Genomic DNA, 14,086 nt, shown 5'->3' on the forward strand with positions numbered 1-14,086 from the left:
TTGTGTATTCCATTTCCTCCAGCTTGAGTTTCAAAAGCTAGCAAAGGTCAGTTGTCATTAGTTAGCTTTACATTTTCTAAAATCTCTATTCTTGTAGAGTTTGGATTTCTCCTTTTTAAAAATACTGATGAAGTTCAATGAATAGAAAAGTATTAGTGCTATCCACACATAAAAATATGTACGAGTGCTACATTTCCAAAGAACACAGGGGCAATGTTGAGCTCAAGTGCTTTAGCTGCTCAAGTAAGGGTTCTGATTCTGGGTCTATGTACAAACTATATGAGTGATTTTATCTCTGCAGCTCTGTTTAGCTGCCAGAAAACGTGTAATATGTGCTTCATACTATAGGAGAAAAGAGAGAACCAAAGTTTGCAAAGTTTTCGGACATCCTTTGATGATATTGGAAAGCTGAGGTTCTCTAAAATTATGGAAAAAATCTGGAAATCTTGTCTGTCTTCATTATCACAATGACAACAAACTAACAATAATGTAGTTCCCTAGCAAAATGTTGCTTGCACTGCCTGAGAAAGCTGAAGTCCAGAAAGCTCTGGAAGTCTTTTAAAAACTGCTTTATAAGCAACCCTGCCTACATCCTGTGAGAGATCAATCTTTGACAAAAACTTTCTTAGCACTTATGGAGAAACAAAGTTAAACAGAAAGAGGGAATATTTTGAATATATTTTTAAGTTTATTTTTCTTAACAATTTTTAGGTCAAAATATATGGTACATAACCAAGAAGTGCATAGCACTGAATTCATCACTTTGGCTAGCACAGCTCAAAGAGGGGCAAGGAGGTTACTTGTATACTTGTGGGTAGCATATGTAACATCTGTCGGTAACACCTGTGTAGTAATCTATGTGCAAATAATATCTATAACATCTTCAACTATGTGTATATACAAAATCAGAAAAATATATTCATTTTTTTCTTATATACACTATATAACATGAGAATAAAATGTGCAGTTTGCAGTAACTTATATGAGACCAGGCTTCCATGACTCAGAGCTTTATAAACATTTCCTCAGCACTTTTTGTCTTGGACCATTGTGATAAAAAAGTTGCAGAAAGAAAGCAAGCTTTCTGGACAGTATTCCTCAGCCACCTTTTTCTGATCGATATAATCTATGTCTTCTACACAGTCTTCAGGGCTGTGTTCTAGCTTTTTTTTGGTCACAGAGACAGCTGGTGGAGTCTGAACAACTTCTTTTGCGTGATGCATTGTGTTCCCATTTGCAGGACCCACTGATGTTAGTAGGCTTGAGCTGGTCAGCTTGAGATGAGCACTTTGTGGGCCTTTTCTACATACTTTAGATTTTAGGACAGTTTTGGGGTCTTGGCAGATCTGCTTCTGCTTCCTTAGGGATCGGGAGATTTGCTTCCAATAGGATTTCTGGTTTGCTGCATACTGTGCACAGGTGGATGGATCTCCAGAGAATTCGCACCAGAACTCACTATCACCGTGCTTGCATTCTACACGCACAGTAGGAGCATTCACATCGGTCACTGCCCAGGTGCATTCAGCATTTTCTTTGGTTTTAAACTTGCCTTTAGGAGATGATTTCCCTCCTCTTGATTTTCGCCCTTTTTCATTCTCTTGGTTAGATTCAGTTCGTTTTTTTCCACTGTCTTCTATGCCTTGTCTTCTCTTTTTTCTATCCTTCTCTCTTTCACAGTTGGTCAGTACCATCTGGGAGACCAGAATCAGCACACAAAGAAGTCCAAAGCTTTTGATCCTCATGGTCTCTGTGTTGCTTTCTATCTGCCTTCAAAACAAAAAAAGAAACTCACTTAATGCTAAGCTCCATTTGACAGTTGCAGTATTTCAGACATGGTATTACACTGCTCTTTACACCCATTAAAAAGATGTTACCAGCAAAATCCTCGGTCTTTTGCTTAGATAATACCTGGTTTCTACAACCATTATGTACTATGTTTGAGAACTGTAGATGGCTGTGGAGTCAGTCCTTCTGTTCCAGTTACTTAGTTATCTATACAATGTGGAACAGAAGGTAGTCACTCCCAGGACATGTTATAGCCCAGTGATGAAGGTACCTTGATTAAAATCTCTTCTGCAGTCAGAGAAGGAATTTGAACATGGGCTTTGTCAGTCATCTCAGATGGATATCTGAAGTTACAGCATACAAAGCAGTTGTGGTTCCCATGATCTCCTATTTTATAAATGGCACATAAGTGATTTTGACTTCAACCTCTTGTTATTTTTCAAAAATATGCCACACAGAAAATAAACCATTTGGTTCAAGTTAAGCAAAATTATATCTTAGGCATCTTGAAAATGGCTTTAATTCCCTGGTTACGCCAGCATTCAGTTTAGTGGTAGAAAAAACAGGGTGGAAGTCTTTCCAGACACCAAAAAGTAACTATTGATGCTTTGCCGCCTTGACTGTTAAACAAACAGAATTACCTTTTGTTTTTGAAGTATCTGCAGTGTCTAAATCTCCCAAATTCAAGGGATAAATATGTAACATCCGTTTAGAAATGTAGCTGGTTAGCGCTGGCTAACAAACAATTATCAAGCTGATCCCTGTGTCTGCACAGAGCACATTTGTTTCTGTAGGTGTTTCTCTTTAGGAAGCAGCTTTCAGGATCAGATCATAGCATAATGGGGGGGGAAGGAGTGGAGTAGGGAGTGGGTTAAATTTGTCATTTAATTGGTTAAATCTGTAAATGTATGTTTCAGATGTTTCCATCATAGCCATTTCTGTGGCCAAGTTTCCCTGTTAGAAAGCAGAAAATCATGTGGAGGCATGCTAATGAGGAACCTATTTCAGCACTCAATTATCTGCAAATATCTTTAGTTACAGAAATTTAGAATCTAGGATGCATAGACAGCAGCAGATGTGAGCAGGTCCTACTCTTGCATTGTTCTTACTTGACTTCCTTCATGCCTTATACTGCACAGGGATTTTCTCTCCATAAAATCCTCTTTAGAGAACATCATGTAGTATTTACAGTTCTGTTGCAATTACAGCAATTAATATCATTAAAATAAATAATGATGTAACATTAGCCTTCTGTTGCAAGCAAGACAGTGCAGAAGTAAGATAACTAAGACATACCTTGCACAGGGCTTGGAGATATCCAAATGCAACTCCTGATCTTCAAAAGACTCAAGAACTACTTGTAAAAGCAGCGCGGTATTTATAAAGGCAAAGGCACACCTTCAGGTCTCCAGCAAGTCTATTACAACACAGTAAGGTACTCCAGTGCCACGCTCATTTGCCTCTGACACACCTTCTTGGGAAAGTGCCAGCTCTTATTCTTAGCACAAAAAAGGCAGCAACTGGTGGAGTACAAGGTATGCTTGCGTAATTTGGATGGTGCTTTGGCCAAGCCCTTCCCTCTTCATAAGCAATGATAAGAACTTTATTAGATCCTAAACTTCTCTACAAGAGCTTTTCCCAGCCACTGAGGGATGTATTCTGCAACGCCCTCAACAAGTTGCACCACATTGTGTTTAGCAGACTTTGGGTAGTAGAGTTCAGTGATTTTTGTGAAATTAAAACAATTCCACAATGCATTTCAAAACTACCTTTTGAACATTTTGTTACCTCCTGTCACAGCAGCGTATTGGAGAACATTTAAAATCAATGTAACTATGAAGTATTCTGCATTAAGGACAGCATTCATTACGGTGAGATGCTTATGAGTGCAAAGCTCAGACACAAATTCAAGCTATCTGAAAATTAGTGACTCTCTGGGGTCTAAGAGCTGGGATCAACTGCACAGCGCTGATGGATCCATGCTTCTCCCTCTCTCTGCCAGCTTTTGCACATGGAAACAAGCAGGTTACCTCATGAGATCTCATTATGGGACTATGTCTAATGAGTATTAACGTGAAAAAGGTGGTGACAGCAAAAGAACAAGTATTAGACAAGTTGGGAATAGGTGTCCCTTAAAGAATGGATGGAGCACCTAGTGCCTTGCTAGTAGCATCCTACTAGTAGCTTCCTAGCACCTAGTAGCTCAGTTGCTTAAGGTGGTTTTACTGGAGAAAAGTAAGTGGGACATTTGTTACATATACTTGGGAAATACAAGATTAAAAGGTGGGATGCCAGAATCCATAAAAGTAGAAATTGGTGTAAGATACAGGCAGGTCTTCCTCTTTGACTCTTTCCCATCAGATAGAAATGGAACAAGACAAAGAGACAAAGCTATAGGCAAGGCATTGTCTGGACAGGTTTGGTGATGAGGAGACTGTTAACTTTCTGTAAAAAAAAACCACAGAAGCCAAAGAAAGAAGAAAAGTGTAATTCTGCAGCAAGTGCAAGACAGAAATGTGGGATCTGATCTGTATGCTGGGATTACCTCCTTATCTATGTATGTTCAGCTACCTTTGATGCTTTCCAATCGAGTTCAGCCATCAGGTCTGTCTTGTGCACCTTTAATTGGCATGACTTGGTATGAAACTACTCACAACAGTCCCCTAAGTGTGAAGGATTTGTGATTAGCCCTGGCAAAGACTAATGAATAAGGGTAAAATGATTCAAGGATCTGAAAATATTTAACGGTGTGTCAGGCAGGACAGGAATCAGAGAATGAGGACAATATAAGAGATAAGCAAGAGAGGGACTATCTTGCTCAGGAATCCTACATTAACACGACATAGTATGCAGAATATCATCTGAAATATCAGCATTTAGCATGGATCCTCAAAATTGTGCAGCTGCACTAATGTGGCTATGTGACCTACTAATCAGGGCTAATTACTTTGGGAACAGCATTAAGCCAAAGTGGTGGCTACACTACCTCAGGTTCTGGCTTTAATTCATGTATGGTTTTATTGTGCCATATTGTCTTGTGTAAGCAGATAAAAATCGACTTTTTTGCGACAGATTGAGGGTAGTTCAGATGTATCACAAAAGAGCCCCAAACAACCAACACCAAACCACCAGCACACACCTACCTCTATTGTTCTGTGGCTGAACAATAAATATCTACAAGTAAGGAAGAGAGGTAGGCTCCAATGTAGGGAAACAGGTTTACAGTGAGGAATTCCTGTCCCAGTTCTGCCACAGACTTTTTCAGACGTTCACTAGGAGATGCCAGATGTTCTTTACCTAGAAAGGCAATATTCTTGTAGATAAAGTTGCAATGATTTTTTTTTGTTTTTGTTTACAAAATGCCATTTACTGGTCAAACTAATCACAATGTTTAGAAGATATTTAAGCCCTACATCATTCATCACTTCTAAAATTACCTGTTTTGACAGTTTTGTAAAGCAAAATCAGTTTCAATGTCAGTCTCAGTTCAGCTGCTGATGCTCAGTTCAACATTATTGATGGGACATATCAGCCTAGCCTTCCTACTTCATAAAAATAGGGGAGGACAGGGAGAGAAAAGGCTGCATGAGACAAGATTTGCCTTTCTGCTGCTTTGATATTCCTTTCCTGAGGCCATGGCAGACTGGACAAACATTAACTATTTCTGTCTTCAGCATGCAGAAACCTCTATAGAGAATTCTGCATTCAAGTGGTTATTGATATGGGTGATTACATCTTTGAGATGATCCATCTTGGCCCAGCTGGAATTCTTGCCTACTCAGATTATTTCAAAATCACAGTAAACTAGGATTTACTTATTTTAGTAAGTGAAGTATCATCTCAGAAGGGGGAGGCTGGCCGGGATACACTGCAGGTTTTCTGCTATGTTCCCAGAATATCTTTTTGTTTTGTTTTAATTAGACATGAACTGATGTTTTATGGATGTCCTTTACCTACCTGGGCATAGAGTGTATATTCATGCTGTACCCCGATAATCAATGCTGGGAGTTACCCCATCAGATGATCAGAACATCCCTTTTCTTCAAATTTCATCTTGAAAAGAAAGTACACACAGTTAAAGTATGGACCTCTGTTTCATAGGTGCTTAATTAACACTTAAACATCACCAAATAATTGCTGCAAAACCAAAATGAACACTTCTTCATACGGTGGTTACATATGGGTGAAACTAACAGCTTAATCATTTTATCCTCATCTGTAACCCCAGTCTGACTGATTACTTTCTTCATCTACAAAATCAGTAGTTTTTACTTGGAGTGTTATTCTTAATTTACTTGCTGCATTATGTTGGCAACATGTTGATTAAAATAACCTGAAATTCATTACTGCCAATGTATAGTTTATCTTCACCAGAGATCTAACCCTCTTGACTCCCAGCTCATACCTGGCAGTCAGCAGCTGTTAATCTATTACCCAGTTACATATTGAACAGTCATAAAAGGGAGAGTTTGTTTTCAGGCCTGCAGAGTATTGCTTTATCTTGATAGGCAAGGACAGTGGTATTTTCAGTAAGTGGCTTTAATTAATCCAAGGAGATCCAGGCCAGTGGTGGAACACAACCATTAGGAACATGTTTCTGAGACGATGAGGAAACCCCTCTTGTTTTAATTGGTTAATACAGATAATGACAGAGTCACCAAAGAAGAGATGGGATTTGATAAATACAAAAAAGAACCTCAAAACCCAAACCCAACCCAAATCCAAAAAAAACCAACTGTTTTTTCTTCTTTAGGATTTAGCTTTGACAGAAGACAAAGGCTATATTCTATGAAGGAAAAAAATTTGGAAGAAAAATCATGTAAAACAGAGGGATGCTATACTGAAGTGCGTGTTTCATACTGATTTTTCCAATATCAGGAAGTACTTAACCTCAAAATCAGAGTTTCATGTATTTTCATTTAATTTTGGCTCTAATGGAAGTTGGCATTTGTCTGCCTCAGTAACAGCTACAGACTGTACGAGCACAATCATTTCTTTGTCCTGTGGTTTTATTTGAGCAGGCTGCCTGCTTGATTTATTAGCATAGATATTCCCTATATTCAGGACATATCAAGTTGTTTTGGCAGCCAGGGGAAGCAACTATTGACTAATTGCCATCTTAGCCTGCTAAAACTTCTATAGCTTAGAGCAGTGCAAGAGCCCGTCTGTCTGACCAGAAAAGCTCCAGGAACACAACCAGACAAAGGATTCTTCTCTTACAGAGAGATAAAATGAGTAAGATAATAAAAGATGTTATTATACATTACTGCCTGCCACTAGACTAGCATCTACCCAGGGTAACAGCGTCATGCATATCTATAAGAAGGAAGAATTTGACACATGACATGAAATCATCAGACACATCTTGCTAAAACACAAGGGACTCTCTTATGGACAGTGATGTTTACCAAAAACTTCTTTCATCTGTCATGGATGCCTGGTCTCTCATGAAAGCATTGCAGTAAAAAATTCCCCATATGCTTATTCAGAGGAGCAGCTAAAAAATGACTTTGCATCAAGGCAATATTGGTAGATTTACTACAGGCAAACAGAGGTAAAAAATGAGATTCAGCCCTCTTCTAGTTCTACTCCACCTTCTCACAAAGGTAAGATATCTTTTCCTAGTGGAAACTTGAAAAGATTGAGGCACTGTTCTAGGTTTTTTTTCTGGTGTATACGCAGTGGTCTCCACTGAATTACTTTCTTTACATGCATCAAAAATACCAATTGATCCTGTACAGGTGAAGGGAACCAAGATCAGCTGAGGCTATAGTGCTGTTTGGAACATCTAAAATATTGCCTAGATCAGTGGTGAAATTCTGCGGCACCTTGCTGTGGTTGCAGACTGATACAGGATGAACATGAATGGAATTGAAGAGTATGAAGATGTTGTATATTAGAAAGTCAATCTTTCCTAGCTGCTGACCACATTTTTGAGGTTGTGTCTGGGCTTTTGTAAACCACATCTGATCTGAACTGATACAATCAAGAGTATTTTTTTCCAAGGAAGATGCAGCAATTGTCTTTCCAAATTTACTTTAAGAAATTAAGTCAACTTAGACTTCAAGTTTTTCTCCGATGTAGACCTGGTCAGAATAGATGGACTTTCAGAAGTCTGGTTTTGATATCAGTGATAGCAGTGGTCTTAGCCTGCTCTCATAAAGTTTAAAGCTGCTCTGTAAATAAATTAAGCTGTACCAGTAAATATACATGCGCATATATACATAGATGTATACAAAACAGGTAAACATTGAATAGCTTTCTCCCTTCTGTTATAGTTGAATGGATCTGCCCTAAGAAAGTATATTGTGTGAAGTCTAACAAGTTTACCAGTGCCTGGTAATTTTGTGGGGTTTAGCTATCACAGCAAGATGTTTCTAGCACTTGTTATGAAATAAATACTCATTTCATGTACACTTTTTAAATATAGTGGGAAAATGGAAGCACAAACCAAGAAATTGTTCCAGGAAAACAAAACTGGGAACCAGGAATGGAAACCCACAGATTTTATGGTGTAGGAGACTGTCCTGGGTCTGGCTGGGATGGAATTATTTTTTTATATCAGCCCATACCGTGCTGTGTTTTACATTTGTGACTAGGACAGTGCTAATAACACACTGATGTTTTAGCTAAACAGCATCAAGGCCTTCTCTGATCCTCAGTCTGCCCCATCTCCAGAGAGTAGGCTGCAGATGGGCAAGAGACTGGAAGGGGTCAGATGACCCCAGCTGATCAAAGGGACCTATAGGATATTCCTTACCACATGATGTTGCATGCAGCAATAAAACTGGGGGTAGACTTTCCAGAACAGCTGTTACTTGTTTACTGGGTGGGCATCAGCCTTCTTGTGAGAGGTGTAGAGTAGACATCTCTGCATCACTTAGTGGGTGTTTTCTTCCCCTCTTCACTTGTTAAGATGTCTTTATCTTGACCAACATATTGTTCTCTCTTTTGCTGTTCTGATTCTCTCCTGCATCATGCTGAAAAGGAGGGGTGAGTGGCTGTCAGGTGCTCCATTGCTGTCTTGGGTCAACCACCCAGAGACTTCAATCCTGCAAATAACTAACAGAAATCTTTATTTTTGCGGATTTCAGTTGGAAATAAACCAACAGGGAGTTCAGTCCATGTATAGAACTTCCCCTTTGCTAGAAATACTGATGGCCAAGCTACAGGAACAGTGCCTTGCTCCATGCCTTTAAGCCACAACAGTTTTCACAGTATGAGCAAAAAGAAGGCACAGTCACACTTGTGACAACTCCTTTGTTGATTTAGATTACTATCTTTAGAAGAAACTATTCCAGCTACATGGAAAAGGTAATCTTGGGCTAACACAAGCTATTCCTCTACAAGTCATGTCAGCCATCATGGGCTGACCTATGCACTGACATTATTAGCCGTAATGTCTATCCTCCATCATTTTATGGGTTATCCTTGAAACATAGTATAAGCATCATTTAAATGCACTTAGGCTGTAAGGCTCAAGAGCTCACATATGGAAGAGGCTCTGAAGAGTCCTGCTGAAAACTCAGCAAGTCAGAAGAATGACTATATAGGTGTGCATTTCACAGCTACACTGTGAACTGGTAGCTCTCAGCATTTTCACATCTGACATAGGTCTCTGAAGGCACAGAGAAAAGACAAAGAAAATGAACAAATCTTATCTACCATTTTCATTGTACTGAGATCAGCGTGTTTGGATATATAGCAAAGAGAAGACATTAGCAAAGAAAAAGGTTTCTTGGCCTTTCCAGGTTCTACTGCAACTCGTCATGGTTACCAAAAGCTGACAGGACACGCATCCTTCAGCATTTATGATAGACTTGGGGTTTGACTAGTTAACCAAGAGGAGATACGCTGTCTCTGACTACTTTGTTCTTTCAAGGTTTGGTGTTTTTCTTGGATCATTTCTAACTCCACAGCTCCTCCATGTGGAGATCGGTAACAAATAAGAAATCAGTGATTATAAACACCAGGTGTTAATACTTCCCTTATTTTTAGTAGGTTTGCAGAGGACTAGCAGTATTCTAATTATTTAGTACATCCTTTAGAAGCATTCAACCCTGTTTAGCCAGAAGCCCATTTTCTGTAATGAGGTGAAAAGTAATGCAGTAGTTCTGTAGATCGTGATGCTACTGCTCATGCTGCGGCGTTACAATTCCAGTTCTGGTTTAAGTTACTGTTTTTCCTCTGCTACCACTTAAATTACACAAACTAGCTTTTCAGTCATGTTTAATTCCATTTGTTCCTGTGTGCCTGTGTAAGAATCTCATGTCTATGTCCTACTTCATGCTATTGGGGAATTTGGGGATTTTCTCGAGTACTTTGGAAAGAGGACCTAAATCCTGGTTAACTAACCTGCTGGTTGGGAACAGAGCTGAAGGCTGTATTGAGCAAAGAACAGCCTTCCCTTATCCCTTCCCACACTGTCTGTCCACAGCCTCTGGAAACTGAGTCCTAGATTATTCAATATCTTGTATTATCTGTGTGCTGATGATCACACAGTCCAAAGGACTTCATTAAACGCTAATAAGCACTAGGCCTGGGGCAAACAGTTGCTGTTCAGTAGTGCTGCATGAAGAGTATAGTCAGTTGCCAGTCACGATCAGTAAGAACTGTCATGACTCTGTATTCACAAATAGTGCAGTTTATTGAAGCAACACAGGTTCGAATTGCAATTTGAATTGAAGCAACACGGGTTCGAATTGCTGTTGATGCATTCACTAACCACATTAGTGCTAAAATCCAAAGCCCGCCAATGACTGAGCTCATCTAGATGAAGAAAACAATTGGCGATTCATTAAAGTTAGTTCCCACCTAGTCAGAGGCGCAAATTTTGCCAAAGAGGCATCCCTGCTTTGTGGAGGGGAGAGGAGCGAGCCCCTCGACTTGTCCCAGAGTGGGGTCATATTCTCATCCTCTGCCATGGAGGAGTTCAAATGCCCAATTTATACTTCTGAGAGAAGTGGAGATAAGGCTGCAGTCAAATTACCAATTGCTGCCATCACAAATGGGGAGGTAAGGGGAAGGGAGGAGAACATCCACTGCCTCACTTGGTGTATTTATTACCTGTAAATGAGAGCTAAGAAGTGTGCCAATCACCTTTGGTCATGCTGCTCCAGGGCTGTGGGACTTGGGAATAGAACCATGAAACTTTCACATCACTCCCTCTTCCACCCCGCTGAGCAGCCCATCATCCCCATCAGGGGGTTGTAACTAGCACACCTCGTTAATGCCTTCACCACATATCTCAGGGCCTCAGGTCTCATTCCTACAAGCAGCACTCACCTTAACCAAGGACTTTTCTGTGTTTCAAGCTCTGCCAGTGAGGAGGGGCACAAGGAGCCAAGAGAGAGCAAAAACAGGATACCTGACCCTAACAAGCTGAAGGCATATTCACAGCACATCATGCCCACACCATGCCTTTCTTCTCACAGTGGTTTTGTACACCACTTTCTAGTGCTTGACAATGTATTTCCTTTGCTCATGTAAATGTTGCTGAGTCTGCAAAGGAGTCCTGTACTGCTCTTTGCTACTGGAGTTCAACAAACACATAGACGTTTAAAAAGGGACATGATATACCCAATAGAATAATTTGTCTGGTGGTAAGGATTTAAGGTACTATTTAATTTTGGATACTGGGTTCTTTCCAAGTCATAAACACTTCTAACACAATCCTCCCCCCAGAACAGAAAGATTAATAGTAAGGAAGGGAAAACAAGTTTGCCTGTTCCATCAGATCCCTGTGATTTATCAATTGGATTTCATTTGAAGTATGCTCCTGCTGAAGGGCACTGCTGCTGCTGATGTGAAATATTTAGCGTTCAATAAAATGTTTTATAGTTCCCTAAGCTGAAGGAAAAGTGTTTCTGATTTCTTTCAGTTGTTAACTCACCCTGAGCCAACAAGATGTCCAGACGCCATGCGATCAGTATGAAGCAAAACCAAAGGTTATTGAGTTGATTCCAACTGCACGAAAGGCTTCAGGCCCCAAAAGGCAAGGGGAGGCAGATGGCTACAGATGATGTTCCTTGTGGGTGCTACTCCACGGCTCTTAACTCTTCTGGTATCCTGTGAAAAACATCTCCTGGCATCCCAGTGTAGCCTACATTCATGGCAGATAAAATACAGGTTTCTATGGATGGATTTAAGCAACAGATCTTGGAACATCTTCCTGATAAAATGGAGTGGAGCAGGACAGGTTATGTGGACAGCAGTGTTTGAGGCAGGTGTTGGGGAAAGATGGAGATCTTGCCTGGTGAACCATGTCTCCAGAGCCTGCTCCAGCATCCACCCCTGGGCAAACCCACCATCTCATGGCCTGAGTTCACCAACATGACATGAAAGTCATTGGTGTCCATCCCACTCAGGCTGTGGCCCCTGGCAGGGTCCTGCCAGATACACTCCCTGAGCACTGCTGCTCCCAGCTGGAGTGGGAGCCAGAATGCCTGCATTCTGCAGAGCAGTCAAAATGCCTGTATCTGCAAACCACCCTCCTCAGCACTGCCCAGAGCCCCAGCCCAACCCCAGCACTGCTACATGGCCCCACCACACAGGAGCATGCACTGGGGCTATGGGCACCTCACTCAGGAGATGACACTCACAGGGGCCATGCAACTTTTCCCCCATGTAAAAACAGGCACTGCTCAAAAGCTCGACCTCCAGCTTCAGTGATGTTCATCTGAGGCATCAAAGAGCCTTGGTGGTCTCAAGCAATACTTTCAGCACACAGACATGGAAACTGTTCTCTGTGCTTCCTCCTGTCACCTTCCCTCACAGACCAGGTCTCTCACATTATTGCAAGGGCACTAGATAACCTTCCCCACCTGCACACATGAATTTGTGGATTCCCATGTTAGAATCATTGAATATTCATGGTTGGAAAAGACCTTAAGATCACCTAGCTCCAGCCCCCTGCCATGGGCAGGGACACCTCACACTAAACCATGTCACCCAAGGCTTCATCTAACCTGGTCTTGAACACTGCCAGGGATGGAGCATTCACAGCTTCCTTGGACAACCCATTCCAGTGCCTCACCACCCTTACAGTAAAGAATTTCCTTCTATCTAACCTGAACTTTCCCTGGTTAAGTTTTAACCCATTACCCCTTGTCTTATTGCTACAATCTCTGATGAAGAGTCCCTCTCTGATACACTTGTAGGTCCCCTTCAGATACTGGAAGGCTGCTATGAGGTCTCCACGCAGCCTTCTCTTCTCCAGGCTGAACAGCCCCAACTTTCTTATCCTGACATCATACAAGAGGTGCTCCAGCCCCCTGATCATCCTCCTGGCCTCCTCTGGACTTGCTCCAACTGCTCCATGTCCTTAAGTGTTAACTTTCTGGAGTACAGAAGACAGGATCATCTTAGTGCCTTGGTGACAGCACCCATACAGCCTGTGCCTGCCTTGAAGGGGTTTGAGAGGGAAGAATGGTGGGCAGCACTCCTGCCTGTCTGCTGATAAGGATTTTGGCAGAGGAAGTGGTGAGGCCCCTCTGGCAGAGTTTGGGGCCAAATTCTGCTCACCATTTCCTTAGGCAGGAAGTCTCTATCCCTCTTAAGTTCCTAGGCAAGTTCTTCATTTTATTCCAGCCGCAAATGTGGGGAGGGCTCCCTCACACACCACATGACGCTGGTAAGACAAATAGAGGGGCAACCTATTTCACCATCTGCACATTAATTTTTATGTATGGCGGCAGTAACAACAGAGTCATGCAGTTTTCTACATCTGCAGCCAGCAGACCTGAAAGCACACCTCTGTTTCCCCTCCTGACTATGAGCATTGTAAGGCTGGAGGCAGCAGCATGCCACAGGATGGATGCCTATAGCGAGCTGCTGGTTGTGCAAACAGCTTTTGAGGGAGGTGAGGAGGGGAACACGGACTTCCACTCTGCATCAGGCATCAGCTTTGTGTTTTTCTTGCTCTATTCATACTGTATTATAGCTACTTTGGAAATTCAGCACCTGGCCTCCTGCCTAATGTTTATGCAGTTAACTTTGTATACAAGATGTGAAAGTGAAATGAATGGATTCTCAGTACATCTAATATGAAGTGTACATGAGATAACACTGATGTCTTGTCACCATACTAACTTCATCTCTTCCACTTTGCTTTCTTATTCCTGTTTTGTATATATATCACATACTGTAATTCTAAAATGATCTGTGAAGTCTCATGAGAACAATTCTCCTGTTTGAGAGCCAAAAGAAACCTCCTGTGCTGCATCTGACTCCTTTCAAGAGAAGAAAGCAGAGATTGGGAAAAGTAACAGCAAGAGAAACAGAAAAAAGAAAACAATACTAA

General features: G+C 41.2%; 1 protein-coding gene across 2 annotated transcripts; it reads right to left on the minus strand.

Moving 5' to 3' along the window:
- Positions 1-666: 666 nt before the first annotated feature.
- FGFBP1 (fibroblast growth factor binding protein 1) lies at positions 667-3,231 on the minus strand. Of its 2 annotated transcripts, none has more exons than XM_031048469.2 (2): positions 3,082-3,231; positions 667-1,767 (listed from the first exon to the last, which is right to left on the minus strand). In XM_031048469.2, exon 2 carries the CDS (start codon positions 1,740-1,742, stop codon positions 1,026-1,028), a length of 717 nt encoding a protein of 238 aa, XP_030904329.2. In that variant the 5' UTR covers positions 1,743-1,767; positions 3,082-3,231; the 3' UTR covers positions 667-1,025. The 2 variants fall into 2 exon arrangements, with proteins under 2 accessions (XP_030904329.2, XP_005148535.2); XM_005148478.3 differs by having other exon boundaries at positions 667-1,763; positions 3,082-3,220.
- Between the last annotated feature and the right edge of the window lie 10,855 nt (positions 3,232-14,086).

Source organism: Melopsittacus undulatus, chromosome 7, assembly GCF_012275295.1.
Source record: "Melopsittacus undulatus isolate bMelUnd1 chromosome 7, bMelUnd1.mat.Z, whole genome shotgun sequence".
NCBI lineage: Eukaryota > Metazoa > Chordata > Aves > Psittaciformes > Psittaculidae > Melopsittacus > Melopsittacus undulatus.

What these genes read in the sequence shown, in the direction of transcription:
- FGFBP1 (XM_031048469.2), bottom strand. Translation starts at nt 1,742, where the DNA reads ATGAGGATCAAAAGCTTTGGACTTCTTTGTGTGCTGATTCTGGTCTCC.